The following is a 17,376-nucleotide window of genomic DNA, read 5'->3' as shown; positions in this document are numbered from 1 at the left end:
TCAGTGTACTTGTAGAATCAACATTGTTGTTGCAGCAGCGACAATGCTGTACAAACCAATTGCAGGACTGTAAGCAAAAACACTTCCTAGGGAACACCGCCTGACATACACCCTGTGGTTTTGCCGGCCACTGTTTTATCTTGCATCTTCTGCATTATGGTCTTGGTGTTAAATTATGGGTCCCTATGACAGTAAAATCTTTTTTTTACAGCAGTTTCCTGTAATTTCTTATGTCATTTGTAACATTTGAATTGGGTAAAAGGTAGATTTGTATATGTATACATTACATCCCTTTTTTTTTTTATTTTTTATATGGAATAGTGAAGGCTACATTTTTTTACTTGATAAAAATGCAATTTAAATAACGTGCAGTTTTAACACGTATAAAAAGATAGTTCATATGATATAATAAAAATATATGTTCTTGTAGCCCCAACACACACAAACTTTTTCATTTCATTTGTTGATTCAGTTCTTGCCTACAAAAATACCTACAGTTTTTGGGATTTGCTAGGAGTTTGCATATATGATCATCAAAGTTTTATTTAGGATACGTTAAAGTGTTAGGTATTTTCAGTTTGTTTTCAGTTTGAACACATTCATATGCTGATTTCCGGACCGCTAAATAGATGGTTGAAATACTTATTGCAGTATCCTATGGAGCCACATTTGCATGCAGGGTCTAGAGCTGTGTTGCCTTACACTGTATGCATCAATAGAAACACACAGCCCCATAGCCTGGGATGCAAAGAAATTCCACTTCTCCTCCTTCTCACCCTTCCCTTCTCCTCCCCCTTCCCTTCTCCTCCTCCTTCCCTCCCCTTCTCTTCTCCTCCCCCTCCCCTTCTCTTCTCCTCCCCCTCCCCCCTTCCCTTTTCCTCCTCTTCCTCCTCCCCCATTCCCTTTTCCTCCTCTTCCTCCTCCCCCTCCTTCCCTTTTCCTCCTCTTCCTCCTCCCCCTCCTTCCCTTTTCCTCCTCCCCCTCCTTCCTTCTTCCTCCTCCCCCTCCTTCCCTCTTCCTCCTCCCCTTTTCCTCCTCCCCCTCCTTCCCTTTTCCTCCTCCCCCCCTTCCCTTTTCCTCCTCCCCCCCCTTCCCCTTTCATTCCCTCCTTCTCATCTTCAACCTAACAGGCTAGCTCGAGACTGCACTGTCCTAGAACTAGAGCTGCACGATTCTGGCTAAAATGAGAATCACAATTTTTTTGCTTAGAAGATAGATCACGATTCTCGCGGCGTAACATCTTTCACATTAAAACCAAAAAAAAAAATTGTGCTAACTCTACTGTTTCGGTTTTATTTATTTATTGAAGTCTATTTTTCCCAAAAAATTGCATTTGAAAGACTGCTGGGCAAATATAGTGTGACATAAAATATTGCAGCACTTGCCATTTTATTCCCTAGGGTCTCTGATATATATAATGTTTGGGGTTTCCAAGTAATTTTATAGCAAAAATATTGATTTTAACTTAAAGGACTTTAAAGAGGGATTCCTCCAAAAAAAAAAATATTAAAAGCCAGCAGCTATAAATACTACAGCTGCTGACTTTTAATAAATGGACACTCACCTGTCCCGGGTTCCAGCGATGCCGGCAGCCGAGGCCGATCGACCGCTCGGGCCTCGGCTGCTGCCGCCGCCATTCTAGGTGAGGGAATCAGGAAGTGAAGCGAATCGGCTAAACTTCCCGGTTCCCTACTGCGCGAGCCGCGCCGCGCAATAGGGAATCTCCGCGCTGTCACTGGGACCCGTGTGTGTCCCAGCAGACAGCGCGGCAGGGCAGGAAATGGCGTAGACTCCCGTGGGAGTCTATGCCCGGAAGTGGGTGAAAATACCTGTCTTTGACAGGTATCTCCACCCCCCTCCCCCCTGAAAGGTGTCAATTGTGACACCGGAGGGGGGGGGTTCCGATCAGCGGAGGATCCACTTTAGGGTGGAATCCCGCTTTAAGTGGTTAAACTTCCTGCATTTACATGGTTGAAAGCTTGGCAGACTGCCCTGATTATTTGTTTACACAGGAAGTTCTATCCCTTTGATTGAAGAAGTAATGCCGCGTACACACGAACGGACTTTTCAACATCCAAAGTCCGACGGACTGAGTCCGTCAGACTATTCGATCGTGTGTGGGCTGCAACGGACTTTTGACTCGCCAAAGTCCGAAGGACTTTAGAATATGGAACATGCTTCAAATTTTCCCGACGGAACTCCGCCGGACCCGAGTCCCTTCGAAAACTCCGCTCGTGTGTATGCTATTCCGACGGACTAAAACCGACGCTAGGGCAGCTATTGGCTACTGGCTATGAACTTCCGTATTCGAATCCAGTCGTACGTCATCACGTTCAAATCCGTCGGAGTTTAGTGTGATTGTGTGTGGCCAAGTCCGCTCCACCGAAAAGTCCGTCGGAACTCCGTCGGAACTCCGGCAGAACTCCGACGGAACTCCTTCGGAAGTCTGTCGGACATAAGTCCTCTCGTGTGTATGGGGCTTTAGTGTTACAATGATTCAAGTACTTGGCAGATTGCCTGGGATGCTTTTTTTTTTGACAGCTGAGTGAGCAGACAATCTCTCCACTTGTTTATATGAAAGAATCGCCTACTCTCCACGGAAGAGATCGTCGGGGGGGGGGGGGGGTGTGAGTGAATCGAGATTGCGATTTTTAACGATTAATCATGCAGCTCTACTGTCCACTCTAGTGTGCTGGAGGTTCAGGGAAGCAGCACTAAACCAAGTGCTGGGGCAAGTTTTATCCGATCGTTTACTGAGGAATTTTTTGTTTTTCTTATTGTGTTTTTTTTTTTTTGCACAAAGTTGTCACTAAATGATATATTGCTCACACATGCTATGGGCATAAGTGAAATTACACCCCAAAATAAATTCTGCTGCTTTTCCCGAGTACGGGGATACCACATGTGGGGGACTTTTTGGGAGCCTAGCCACGTACGGGACCCCGAAAACCCAGCACTACCTTCCGGATTTAAATATAAAACGCTACCAAAAAAAACTGTTAGCGATCGCAGGGATCAGGCCTGACTCTGCGAACGCTGCAGTTATGTGTTTTGTGACAGTGATCGATCGATATTGCACTTGGGTGGGCTAGGCGGAGGGGCAAAACGCAGGTGCTAGCAGGTATCTGGGCTGATCCCGCTAACAATGCGTTTTTTTGGAACCCTAAACTGCTGGGGACGCAAGTATAGATCTGATCAGATATTGATATATTCAGATACTATAACACTACGGGAGGTTTATGCTTTGCGCGTGGGTGGTAGCGGTACTGGCACTAACCTAGCGCTGCCTGGGGCGACGCAGACCCTGACCCTAAAACCTAATTGATATCACACGCCGGGTGATCAGGGGGTTAAACCTTTATTGGGTAATAAATGGTGGGTGCCCTGATGCTATAAAAAGCAAACTAACCAACCAGAGTCACCCGTAACACTTATACGGTGATCACTGGTGAAAGGGTTAACTAGAGGCAATCAGGGGGTTAAAATCTTTATTAGGTAGTATATGGGGGGCCCCTGACGCTATATAAAAACCTGACGGGGAACCTAAATGACTGACTAACCAGCGTCACCAGTGACACTAATACGGTGATTGCTGGTGAAAGGGTTAACTAGGGGCAATCAGGGGGTTAAAACCATTATTGGGTAGTATATGGGGTTACCTAGCGCTATAAAAACCTGGCGGTGAACCTAAAAAAATAACTAGCTACCTAACGGCACCAGTGACACTAATGCAGCTATCAGAAAAACTATCGCTTAGTGATACTGGCAAAAGGGGGTGAAAGGGTTAACTAGGGGCAATCGGGGTTAAAACCGTTATTGGGTAGTATATCGGGGTACCTAACGCTATAAAAACCTGGCGGTGAACCTAAAAAAATTAGCTACTTAGTGGCACCAGTGACACTAATGCAGCGATCAGAAAAACAATTGCTTAGTGACACTGGCAAAAGGGGGTGAAAGGGTTAACTCTAGGGGCAATCAGGGGGTTAAACCTTTATGGGGGGTAGGGGGCTACCCTGGACCTAACACTAACTGCCCTGACAGTTTTTAATGTCACAACTGCCACTAAATGCAGTGATCAGAAAATAAATGATCACTGCAATCAGTGACACTGTGACTGGGAGGGGAGGGGGATCGGGGGGGGGGGGGGGTTGTGTGCCTATGTGTACCTACATGTCAGTGTAATGTTGGTGCAAAAAGACCGCCCTGAGGAGAATTACATCACTTCCTCCCTGCCTGTGTTTACTATACACAGAGGAGGAAGCTTCTCATTCGCCAGGAGCGATCGAGGGGATGGCCAGAAACCAACAGCCATCCCCTCATCCCAGATCGCTCCTGCAGTGAAATGGACTGCGGCATCCAGCGGGAGGGGGTCTGATCGGACCCCTTACCCGCTGGAAGGCGAGCACGTACATGTACGTGCTTGTGCCTGTCGGTGCCATTGCACCGGCGTACATTGCCATGCGGCAGTCCTTAAGTGGTTAATGACAGCATGTTCCCTGTCACCTATATGCACATTACCATATCCAACTTTTTTATTTTATTTTTTTTTTTTTTTTACTTTTAATTTTCTGAAATTTTGTAGGTTAGGAAAAGTTGTATTGAAATATGTTGAAACCTACCCTTATGCTTGGGTGTACATAAACTTTCTTTTGAATCAAGGTCTCACCTTAATTTGCCCTGATGTTTATATGGCACAGACAGATTAACTTTGTCCTAAAAATAAATGTCCTGTGATATGATATACAATCTGTTTGCTGCTACCAGGTTTATTTTGCAGCCAAGTCATGAAGTCGCTGCAGAACTTTGTGGTGTTTCTGACATGACACGGTTATGTGAGTAAATATAGCATATGTTGAATATTGCATTTATTTTTCTTTGAATCAGATTTTTGCTAATTTTCTTTAAGTTTGATCACTTAAGAATTATCTGTTTAAAGATACTGAAGATTAGGCAGGGTAGTTGATGTGACTTTGTTGTTAGTCACAATTATAATGGTGTGTGTTTTTGTTTGTTTTTTTACTTTTTGTGTATGTGTGTTAGCAGACTTAAAGTCTCAGCTGGAAAAGGAGTAGATATAGATTTAGGACAGGGCACTGTATACACATCTTTGGATACCCACAGTGCCACCATGTGGTGGTGTGCTATTAGTTTCTTTTAAAGTCTCAGATGGGTCTTGATCCTTCACAGCATTCCTAATAAAGCACAATACATTTAAAAGAAAGTACAGTACTCTTCCAGAGTTTCTGGCTCAGTCCAGGCCATTGTACAAGCTGTAGCCCCTGAGTGGGTTTAACATAAAAAAACAAATACATTTGAGCTATATAATGTTTTTCTTCCTGTATCGTCTGAATTGATGTTTTAATGATCGAATACTGGAATGTTTGTAAAATGAAGGTAACGCCAGCTTGATTTGAAATTCAGGAAAGTAGGAAGTAGAACTATAGGCAACCTTTTTTTTTTTTTTCTTCATTTTGGATAGAGTAATTGAGGGTTATAACAGATTAATATAGAGAGAGTGAATCTCCTTAATGGGCCACAGACAACAATAAAAACTGACGGTTCTAATCCCTCTCCATTCTATCCAAAACGAAAAAAAAGTTTTGCCTTTAGTTATACTTTAAGCACTTGCCGCAAACTGTCGTAGCTGTACGTGTTGGTACTAAATACCATTGTTATGGCAGCAGCTGGGTCCTCTCCCATGACAAGCCTGGAGCCGAATGAGGGAAAGTTGGCCCCCACTTAGCTCCATAACATTAGATGATGGCAGCGAGGGCAAACGTCACTTCCGCCTAATGATCTTAAAGAGGCATTTTTCTTTTTGCATTCAAGTGTAAATGTGAGATCTGAGGTCTCTTTGACCCCCATATCTCACATTTAGGAGGTCCTGTCATGCTTCTTTTTTTTTTTTTTTTTTTTTCTATTACAAGGGCGGTTTACATTCCTTATAATAGGAATAAGTGACCCAAAATGTTTGTCCTTTTAAAAAAAAATTGTGTAAAGTAAAATAAATGTGAAAAAAGTAAAAAATTTAAAGCGCCCCGTCCCACCGAGCTCACACGCAGATGTGAACGCAAAGTCGCACTCTCATATGAAAACGGTGTTTAAACCACGCATGTGAGGTACCACCACAATTGCTAGAGCGAGAGCAATAATTCTAGCACTAGATCTCCTCTGTAACTCAAAACTGGTAACCTGTAGAAATTTTTAAACATCATTAATGGAGATTTTTATGGGTCAAAGGTTGCCGCCATTCCATGATCGGGAGCAATTTTGACACATGACATGGTATCAATTTACTCGGCGTAACATTATCTTTCACAATATAGAAAAAAATTGGGCTAACTTTACTGTTTTATTTTTTAAGTCAAAAAAGTGTATTTTCTTTCCAAAAAAATTGCGCAAATACGATGTGACAAAGTATTGCAACGACCGGACCACCATTTTATTCTCGTAGGTGTCTGAAAAAAAATATTTGTAATGTTTTATGGTTCAACTAGATGGACTTTGTGTCTTTTTTCAGCCTGACTAACTATGCAAGTATATGCAATGTTTGGGGGTTCTAAGTAATTTTCTAGCAAGAAAAAACTTGTAATTTTAACTTGTAAACAAGAAGTGTGAAAAAGAGGCTCGGTCCTTAAGTAGTTAATTTTTCTCTCCTGACCAACATTGGAAACATCAAAAACTGCTGTGAACATAATTGTCTTAATTACTTGGCATTGTGAATTATGGTTTACCATAAATACCATAATGAGTGGCAAACAAATTACTAGTGTGTTAGTGTGACTAGGCTCGCCTTTTACTAAATAGTGCTCATTATTTTAGTATCGTTATATCTGTACTGTAATATATATTTATTTACTTTAAACAAATCTGTGCTTTGCTCATGCTGTGTTTATTGTAATGGTGGCCACATCAACAGAATATTCTTACCTTCCCTTTCTTTACTCCATTTAGTCACCCTGAGTTACCACCTGGGAGCAGGAGGAGAGTCTTTAAACCTAGTGTAAGCTCCAAATGGCTTTTTGAAGTGAACACTAGTTGCCAAATGGAGTAGTGGATAAATAAGAGGCCATTGATAACTCGGCTGGTAACCCCCCCACTCCCTTCCCTCCTCAGATATTTTTGTTGCACTATTTGTTTTCTCACGTTCCTCTGCCTTAGTAAAGAGGATTTTACAGCATCAATGTCCACCTGGACTCGTATGGGTATGGGTCTCGTATCTAGAAGAGTATAGTGGGACTGGAGAAGAGGAGTTGGAAGATGCTTTTTCAGAATCTGAGGTTTCCTCTCTGGAGAAATGCCCTATCTCGATCACCCGACTCTGGACACTGTTTCAGTGTTTGATGTGGTGTGGACATGTCTGGCACTGGAGCCACCAGAAGCTTCCCGGCCTAAGGTTACCAGTATGGGTTCCATAAAAAGCTCAAATAGTCTAAGACCTTTCCTGTACACTCACTTGTAGATGTATGGCAACTGGCCTCATCCTGAAAATGTATGTTCCACCTAAGCGCTTTTCTCAAGAGTATCCTATAGAAGACTAGTTTTTGAAAAAAAATGAGTGGTGCCGTAAGTTGATTCAGCTATTGCCTGCCTGCATCTCTGACCGTGCCAGTTGGGAATCTCCAGGCTCTTAAAGACATTGTGGTTAAAGTGGTTTAAACTTTCTAAAAAAAATTAAAAAAAAACCTGCAAGACAAAGGCATAATAAACAATAGTATGCATCGCATAAGATAACACAGAGGAGAGTTAAGGGGCAGTTGAAAAAAACATGCTCAACTGCTCCTAAACATCCATTTAGCAGCAGCACTGTACTGTACATGAGGCCTAAATGTTAGTATCGCAGAAGTAGGTTGTATGTATCCTGCAGATGCACCACTTCACAGGTTTTGGGCCACCCTCAGGTAGGTTTTTATAGGAATTGCGCATTTTTAACACTTTGTGTTGAGCATTATATGCTCATCCCGGACAAATTAAATTAATAAAAAATGCCGTTCGCACTTGCTCCCCAGGCCAGTTCCCAGCCTACCATACTATTTTGTTTGACAATCCCTGGCCTAATAGCCAATGGCTATTACTGATTTTACAGAATCCACTCTCAGTGGATTTCATATTTGGTATCCAAATGTATCTAATGTTCACGAACCCTGCTTGAACTGAATGTTTTGCCCATCAAGCCTCATATGTAACTGTAGGTGCTGGGTGCAAAACATGTGTTTATTTTAGATCAAATGAATTGCCTGTTTAAAAACAGAATAAGTTTGTATGTGAAAACTTGTCATTTAGTATAATTTGTGCGTTTTATATCCAGCGTGAAATCTAATGTGCACCTTTTAAGCAGATTATAAAATGTGGTAATGTGAACACTCATAGCGCTGAATGTTTTAGTAATGATCCTTAGCACAGCTTCTAGCATCATACCATCCATGTGAAAAATAAATTCACTGGTCCTCTAGTTCATAAATGGTAATAGTGAAAGCTGTTGAAGCCTAATCTTACGTCTCTACATTCCTTTCAGGAACAAAAACCCTTGCCAATGCTTAATTAGGGATTTTCATCACTTCCTTGGGACAGCTATTACAGCAGGAAACTTTCTCATAGTTTACTGCATTACTAGACTTGTGTTTATTTTTTTTTTCCTTTACCGACATCTCGTTGCGGTTTCCCTAATAGTAGCTTTTTTAGATTCTGTTTGAAAGTTTCTACTTTTGAATTATAAGAGGCAAGCAGTCAGGTCTTTCATTTTTTTATTTAGCATGTTTAATCAGCAAACAGTGCTTGATTACATTATTCTTGTCCTTTGATTTCAGCTTTATGACAAAATCAATACAAAGTCTTCGCCACAAATCAGGAATCCTCCGAGTGATGCTGTACAGAGAGCCAAAGAGGTAATTTTTTTTTTCCTCCTTCTTACTGTTCATGCATGTAACATTTCAACATTTGAACTTGATTTAAGTATTCTGAGGATATTTTCTAAATGCAGTGAACTGACCAGATTATGCAAGTCAGAACTATTTCCCTGACACTGTTGTGGTGTTTATGCACAAATCATTTATAATAGCTCCATTTTTTATTTTATTTTTTTTAAGCTATAATCTGATTTCTGCTGGCTAGGCAGCAAATCTAGTAGCACTTATTGTTGTGAAACAGGTGTTGATTTAACCACTTCAGCCCCAGAGGATTTGGCTGCTCGATGACCAGAGCACTTTTTACAATTTGCCATTGCACTGTTTTAACTGGTAATTGCGTGGTCATGCAATGCTGTACCCAAACGAAATTTGCATCCTCCCCCCCCCCTCCCACAAATAGAGCTTTCTTTAATGGTATTTGATTGCCTCTGATTTGATTTTTTTGCGATATAAACGGGGGAAAAATCGAAAATTTAAATAAAAATTATATTCTCTACGTTTTGTTATAGAACAAAATCCAACAAACTCAATTTTAGTCATACGTTTAGGCCAAAATGTATTCAGCCATATGTCTTTGGTAAAAAAAAATTCAAAAAGTGTATGTTTATTAGTTTGCGGAAAAGTTATAGCATTTACAAACTAGGGTACATTTTCTGTAATTTACGCAGCTTTTCGTTTGACTGCCTCATTTCTTGAGGTGCTAAAATGGCAGTGCAGTAAAAAATCTCCCCCAAATGGCCCCATTTTGGGAAGTAGACACCCCAAGGAAATTGCTGAGAGGCATGATGAGCCCATTGAATATTTTTTTTTTGTCACAAGTGATTTGAAAAATGAAAAAAAAAAAGAAAGAAATACACAAAATTGTCAGTAAACTATATATTGCTCACGCGTATCATAGTTATATATGGAATTACACCCAAAAATACATTCTTCTGCTTCTCCTGAGTATGGGGATACCTCATGTGTGAGACTTTTTGGGAGCCTAGCTGTCTACAGGACCCCGAAAACCAAGCACCGCCTTCAGGATTTCTAAGGGAGTACATTTTTGATTTCACTCCTTACTACCTATCACAGTCTCAAAGGCCATAAATGCCAATGCCTGTGACCCTGCCGGGAGCTCCAGGCGTAGGATCGCAGGTCCCGCAGACTCTGCGGGGATACCCGGGATAGTCTCACGGAGCTGAAGAATGGGGAGATGCTAATGTAAACAAGCCTCTCCCCGTTCAGCCTAGTGACACTGTCACTGATCATAGCTCCCTGTGATCGGGAGCTATGATCAGTGAAGTGTCATTCGTAGCCATTCCCACTAACAGTTAGAATCACTCCCCAGGACACAGTTAACCCCTCCCTAGGCCCCTAGTATTTAACCCTGCTATTTTACTGCCAGTGTCTTTTTTTACCGTAATCGGTGCAATTTTATAGCAATGATCGCTGTAAAAAATGACTGGTCCAACAAATGTGTTAAAATTGTCCGTGTCTGCCATAATGTTGCAATCCCAATAAAAATCACAGATCGCCGCCATTACTAGTAAAAAAAAATAATAAAAATGCCATTAAACGAACCCCTATTTTGTAGATGCTATAACTTTTGCTCAAACCAATCAATAAACGGTTATTGCGATTTTTTTTTTTTTTTTTCGCCAAAAATTTGTAGAAGAATACGTATTGGCCTAAACTGAGGAAAGTTTTTTTTTTATATATTTTTTGGGGATATTTATTATAGCAAAAAGTAAAAAAAAAAAATAATTATTATTTTTTTTTTTTTTAATTGTCGCTCTATTTTTGTTTATAGTGCAAAAAATAAAAACCACAGAGGTGATCAAATACCACCAAAAGAAAAAAAGGACATCAATTTTGTCTGTGAGCCATGTTGCATGGCCGCGCAATTGTCAGTTAAAGCGACGCAGTGCAGAATCGCAAAATGTACCCTGGTCTTTGGCCAGCAAAATGGTCCAGGGCTTAAGTGGTTAACTGTGGTGTGAAATCACCACCTACGGCACTGGAGTCGCTGATTTTCATATCGTAGAGCAAACGTTGTTGCTGTCAAGATAAAATAATTCAGTGCTGCAGCTGAATGGCACGAAAAGCAAACAATGGTAATGATAAAACATTAACTCAATAAAACAACTTGATTTTTTAACGCAATCTGTGCCTAAATAATATATGGCGATGCATGGGGGGCAATCTGCCCCTAATGTTAGGAGCAAATCGCTCCTGCACCCTGCCCCCATGCTTCGGCATCTATGCTCTTTTTTTAACTGTGGTGGTGAAATCACCTCCTACAGCGCTGGAGTCGCGGCTTATGGGACGTATCATGGGAGGAAACACTGTTGCTGTCAGAATAAATAAACCCATACTGCAGCTGAATGTCGTACCTGCTAAGCAAATGATGGTTAACAATAAAACAAAGTAACATTATAGTATAACAGTAAGACATACCATACCTGCAATGCAAATACAATAAAACATAGTAAAAATAAAACATTACAGTTCTAAACTACAGTAACAATAGAGAGAAAACAATAGATATAGAATAGAGAGCGAACATAAGAGAGAGAACAATAGAGAAGAAAAATAAAACCACAACTATTTTTGACTTTTTAATTTTTTGTGTTTTTGTTTTGTGCACTTTTATATAAACATTCCAGATTAGGGTCTCTCAAAATGTGATGGTCATCTCATCTTTGGAGACCCTGTGTAAGTGTGCCTAGGACTGTGCAATGCTGTACCCTACACTAATATTCCACTAGTGTGTGGTAGCATTCAAAACCGTCACCAATGCAAAGACCGGGTTCTTCAGGACAGAAGGGACAATAAAAGCGGGTGTCACGCCTCTAGCCACGCTTTCTACACACACACACACCAATCATCATCACCATCATCATCATCATCATCACCATCATCACCACCATCATCACCATCACCATCATCATCATCACCATCATCATCATCACCACCATCATCATCATCACCATCATCATCATCATCATCATCATCATCATCACCACCATCATCCATCCATCATCATCATCATCCAGGGATTTCTTTGAGTAGGGGTACCAGTGAGGGCACGTGGAAAATGCCCCCATGTAGCTGGCTCACTGCATTTGGATTGTGAATTTGGGCCACAGCACCGTCTGGAAACAGAAGGGCTGTAATGATCTCTTCCTGGAATTTAAGGAAGGATCCAGTTTGTCCTGAAGCTTTGTATAGGGCATAAGCATTCAGCAGAGCCAATTGGAATAAGTATACAGACACTCTTTTATACCAGCGTCTGGCCTTGCGTACAATTGGGTATGGCGCCAAGAACTGGTCATTGAGGTCCACCCCTCCCACATTAAGGTTATATTCATGGACACACGGGTTTCTCCACAACTCCAGTCGCCATAGGAATTTGGACCGTCGTCTGCGCCAAGGAAGGACAGAGTGAAAACATTCTTCTTATCCCTCCACTTCACAGAATTATTAAATCTCAAGCAGGCTCTCTCCTCCAGACTAAGATGGGAATCTACAAGCCTCTGGGGTAAGCCCCGGCGATTTGATCGCACGGTGCCACATGCACCAATTCCATGATTAAACAAGTGACTAAAAAGTGCCACTCTTGTGTAATAATTGTCCACATACAAGTGGTATCCCTTTCCAAATAAGGGCGACACCAAGTCCCAATCTTACCAGCGCTCCCTATGTAGTCTGGGCAGTTCTCCGGCTCTACGTAACTATCTCTTCCCTCGTAAACTATCAATCTATATGTATAGCCTGTTGCCCATCGCAGAACTTGTATATCTGGCATGCTTGCTAGGAAGATACTGTTTGACTAGGGGCCAGAAAATGTAATCAGGGACTCAACGCAGACAACTTGATCGAGCGTAAACAAGACTGCAAACTGCTGGTTGAAGTGGTTTACGAGGGGCCGAATTTTATAGAGCTGATCGTATTCAGGGTCACCCCAAGAATGACAGATTTTAAAATGCATGAGCAGCAAGATCTGCTCATATCATGTCCTGTCATGGAGGCAGAGAACATGGGCATATGGTGAATTGGGTCAGTGGACCAATATGACTGCAACTCATTTATTTTTTTTAAACTATGCCCATGAGACCGTAATAGGTATCCAATCTCTGGTAAGGACCAACTGGGGATTAGCGGTGATGAATTGACCAGCATACAAATTGCTTTGGTCTACATTTTTATGATTTGGTCTAAGATTTATAGAGATCTTCCATGAAAAACCGTGAATAAAAACCAAGTGGTATAAAATCAACTGTTTCCACCTGAATTCTGGGTTGGCCAGTGACTGAGGAAGTACAGGTGCTGCAGAAGTGGTGGACTCCCAATTCGGATTGACAAATGCAGCAGGAAGGGCACTATGATCTCGACAGAACTGTCTGTCTTTTGGTGGCTGTGGGGCTTTAGTTGTACTAGCCACCTCACCAGCTTGAACTGCACTTATGGGACTCGCCACGTCACTACTTGATACTGCAGTACTCGACGTACGAATGAAGGATGAGCGGCACTAGTACTGGCTCCTTACTCCGTACGAGAGCCATGTGGTTCTTGCTCCTCAACAGCAGCAGAACGGGGTCGGGTACGCCTGACATTAGCTCTGACGATGGAGTTGTGGTCCCTGCCATCGGTCAGGGTGCCGCTGCTGTCTATGGGTTTGTATTCTGAGTCTGAATCTGACAGATGATTGAGTTCCACTTCACTCTCATCTGTCATACTCAGAAACATGTAGGCCTCTTCACTAGTGTACCTTCGATTGGACATTTTGGCCTCTAAATTTACTGGTACACTAGTGAGACTCTGTAAAAAAGAGCAATGACTGTCAGCAACTGCTTCCAACCCTGCCAAAAAAACTGCATTTGCAGGGGTCAGGCCTGACTCTGTGAATACTACAGTTAAGTGTTTAGTGTTTTTGTAAGTGACAGTGATCGATTTTTACTGCACTTGGGTGAACTGGGTGGAGGGGATAAAACGCAGGTGCTAGCAGGTATCTAGGCTGGTCCTCTAACACTGCATTTTTGGCAACCCTAAACTACTGAGGACGCTAGTATAGATCTGATCAGATATTGATCCGTTCAGACACTATACTACTAAGGGAGGTGTATGGTGGGTGTTAGCGCTACTGCCACTAATCTGACGCTGTCTGGGGCAAAGCAGACCCTAATTGATGCAAAAAACTGATATCACCCACTGGGTGATCAAGGTGTTAAACCTTTACTTGGGTAATATATGGTGAGTGCCCTGACACTATAAAAAAAAAAAAAAACTAGCTAACCAGCGTCACAGTGACACTAATGGGGTGATCAAGGGGTTAAACTTTTATTGGGGGGCTCCATAGACCTATCTGGGGCTAATACGAAGTACCCGAACGCTGATTAGTGTCACAAATGACACCAGCGAGATCGGGGGGGGGGTGAAATATGTGCCTATATGTACTGTGTCAAGTGTAGTGTTGGTGCAACTCACGTTTGGATGGCCTCTCTTCTCTCTCTGGAACAGAAATTAATTCCACAAGAAGAGATTACATTACTTCTCCTGTCTGTGTTTACACTTACACAGGCAGGGGAGGATTTCATTCGTCAAGACCGAATCTCAGGTTCAGGCCAGAAATCTTTGCCTGGACCCGAAGACTGATTGGTTCTGAAAGGTATCCGATTGTCACGACTGCCGTAACATGTTGCTTAGCTCACCTGTGCCATTCTGCCACAGTAAAACTGCGGTGGCTGGTCAGGAAGTTGTTAAATTGTACAGAGGGTCTTCATTACTGATAACATTTACCAATTTAGTTTTATTTTAATTAAACCAAGCTACGCTAAAAAGAAAATACACCAAAAAGCTAAGCACGATAGAAGTCAGTAAATAGCTCTGTAATTGGGCATGCATAATGAACAGTATTTTTTATTTTTTTATTATGTTAAGAGGTTTTATGACTGCAAAATAAACCATGCTAATGATTGTAAACAGTCAGGATTTTTAGCGGTTTGAAAATGGTTACCTTTTTGTGTCACTTAAAAACTGAATGTTCTCACTCCTCATAAAAAATAAAAAAATTTAAAAAAGCTAATTTTGTCAATTGCTTGTTCTATTAAAAGGTCAGACAATGCACGTACTGCATATACAGTGGTGTGAAAAAGTGTTTGCTCCCTTCCTCATTTCCTGTTCCTTTGCATGTTTGTCACACTTAAGTGTTTCGGAACATCAAACCAATTTAAACAATAGTCAAGGACAACACAAGTAAACACAAAATGCAATTTGTAAATGAAGGTGTTTATTATTAAAGGTGAAAAAAAATCCAAACCATCATGGCCCTGTGTGAAAAAGTGATTGCCCCCCTTGTTAAAACATACTATAACTGTGGTTGTCCACACCTGAGTTCAATTTCTCTAGCCACACCCAGGCCTGATTATTGCCACACCTGTTCACAATCAAGGCATCACTTAAATAGGAGCTGCTTGACACAGTAAGGTCCACGAGAAGATCCTTAAAAGCTACACATCATGCCAAGACCCAAAGAAATTCAGGAACAATTGAGAAAGAAAGTAATTGAGATCTATCAGTCTGGAAAGGGTTATAAAGCCATTTACAAAACTTTGGGAATCCAGTGAACCACAGTGAGAGCCATTATCCACAAATGGCGAAGACATGGAACAGTGGTGAACCTTCCCAGGAGTGGCCGGCCGCCCAAAATTACCCCAAGAGCGCAGCGACGACTCATCCAAGAGGTCACAAAAGACCCCACAACAACGTCCAAGGAACTGCAGGCCTCACTTGCCTCAGTTAAGGTCAGCGTTCATGCCTCCACCATCAGGAAAAGACTGGGCAAAAATGGCCTGCATAGCAGAGTTCCAAGGAGAAAACCACTGCTGAGCAAAAAGAACATCATAGCTCGTCTCAATTTCTCCACAACACATCTTGATGATCCCCAAGACTTTTGGGACAACATTCTGTGGACCGATGAGACAAAAGTGGAACTCTTTGGAAGGTGTGTGTCCAAGTATATCTGGCGTAGAAGGAACACTGCATTTCATAAAAAGAACATTATACCAACAGTAATATATGGTGGTGGTAGTGTGATGGTCTGGGGCTGTTTTGCTGCTTCAGGACCTGGAAGACTTGCCGTGATAAAAGGAACTATGAATTCTGCTGTCTACCAAGAGATCCTGAAGGAGAATGTCCGACCATCTGTTCGTGTACTCAAGCTGAAACGAACTTGGGTTCTGCAGCAGGACAATGATCCTAAACACACCAGCAAGTCCACCACCGAATGGCTGAAGAAAAACAAAATGAAGACTTTGGAGTGGCCTAGCCAAAGTCCTGACCTGAATCCTATTGAGATGTTGTGGTATGACCTTAAAAAGGCCGTTCATGCTCGAAAACCCTCTAATGTAACTGAATTAGGACAATTCTGCAAAGATGAGTGGGCCAAAATTCCTCCAGGACGCTGTAAAAGCCTCATTGCACGTTATCGCAAACGCTTGGTTGCAGTTGTTGCTGCTAAGGGTGGCCCAACCAGTTATTAGGTTTAGGGGGCAATCACTTTTTCACACAGGGCCATGATGGTTTGGATTTTTTTTCACCTTTAATAATAAACACCTTCATTTACAAATTGCATTTTGTGTTTACTTGTGTTGTCCTTGACTATTGTTTAAATTGGTTTGATGTTCCGAAACACTTAAGTGTGACAAACATGCAAAGGAACAGGAAATGAGGAAGGGGGCAAATACTTTTTCACACCACTGTATAATGTAAAAGAAAAATTGCAGCCCTAGGGACTTCTGTGCTATTAGAGACTGAGTCTAGCTATGATAAGGGGATGGAGTAAAATGGGTTTAGTGGTTGAGCAAAGAACTTTCCATTGTGGTATTAAAAAAACATTTTTTTCATGACTTTCTCCTAGTCTGTTGGACTTTAACTTTACCTCCGAGCATACGGGCCAGCCAGAAGGACGCTCCAGAAATGTTAAGGAGATTGTCCACAGATTATCAGTGGTAATTTATAGAATGCCTATAGGCCAGAGCACTTTTTGTAATTCTAATCTGAATGAGTCAGTTAACAGGGATAACCTTCATACAGTGAATACGGCTGAGGCCTCCCCATGTGGCTTAGCCGATGTGGGTCCCTGCCGATTGTACTTTACCCTTCCACTTACCCCCCCCCCCTTTTTTTCTCTTGGTCTCTTCCTACCGCCTCATTTCATGGGCTTGGGTACATACTTGTCTTGTAATTTACTACCTGGAGGCTGCCCAGTCTCCCTAAAAACTGAAAGCCATGACCCAAAATGGGTACATGATGTCTCTCCTTACTGAGATAGACCCCTAGTCTTCACCCTCTCCCTGACTGTACTGTTATGACTTGGGTTAAGTACTATACCTCAACTTCTGTTCTGCCTTACATACACTTACTTACCGGTTATGTGTAGATTGGTTTTATTGACCAGCTTCTTTTTTTTTTCTGATCTCTTGTGTTC

At 41.8% G+C, this 17,376-nt stretch overlaps 1 protein-coding gene across 16 annotated transcripts in view; it reads left to right on the top strand.

Annotated features, from left to right (window-relative positions):
* Nucleotides 1-17,376, top strand: part of CASK (calcium/calmodulin dependent serine protein kinase) — a 486,621-nt gene that overhangs the window by 370,214 nt on the left and 99,031 nt on the right. For all 16 annotated transcript variants that reach the window (XM_077480904.1, XM_077480896.1, XM_077480902.1 and 13 more), the window contains one exon: nucleotides 8,808-8,885. In XM_077480904.1, coding sequence (XP_077337030.1) covers nucleotides 8,808-8,885 — 78 coding nt within the window. The remainder of the gene's footprint in view (nucleotides 1-8,807; nucleotides 8,886-17,376) is intronic.

The sequence above is a fragment of the Lithobates pipiens genome, unplaced genomic scaffold (genome assembly GCF_037356315.1).
Source record: "Lithobates pipiens isolate NorthernLeopardFrog02 unplaced genomic scaffold, aLitPip1_a1.2 Scaffold_16, whole genome shotgun sequence".
Taxonomy (NCBI): domain Eukaryota; kingdom Metazoa; phylum Chordata; class Amphibia; order Anura; family Ranidae; genus Lithobates; species Lithobates pipiens.
The sequence above is the reverse complement of the archived record's forward strand: the minus strand, read 5'-3'. Positions and strand labels throughout refer to the sequence as shown.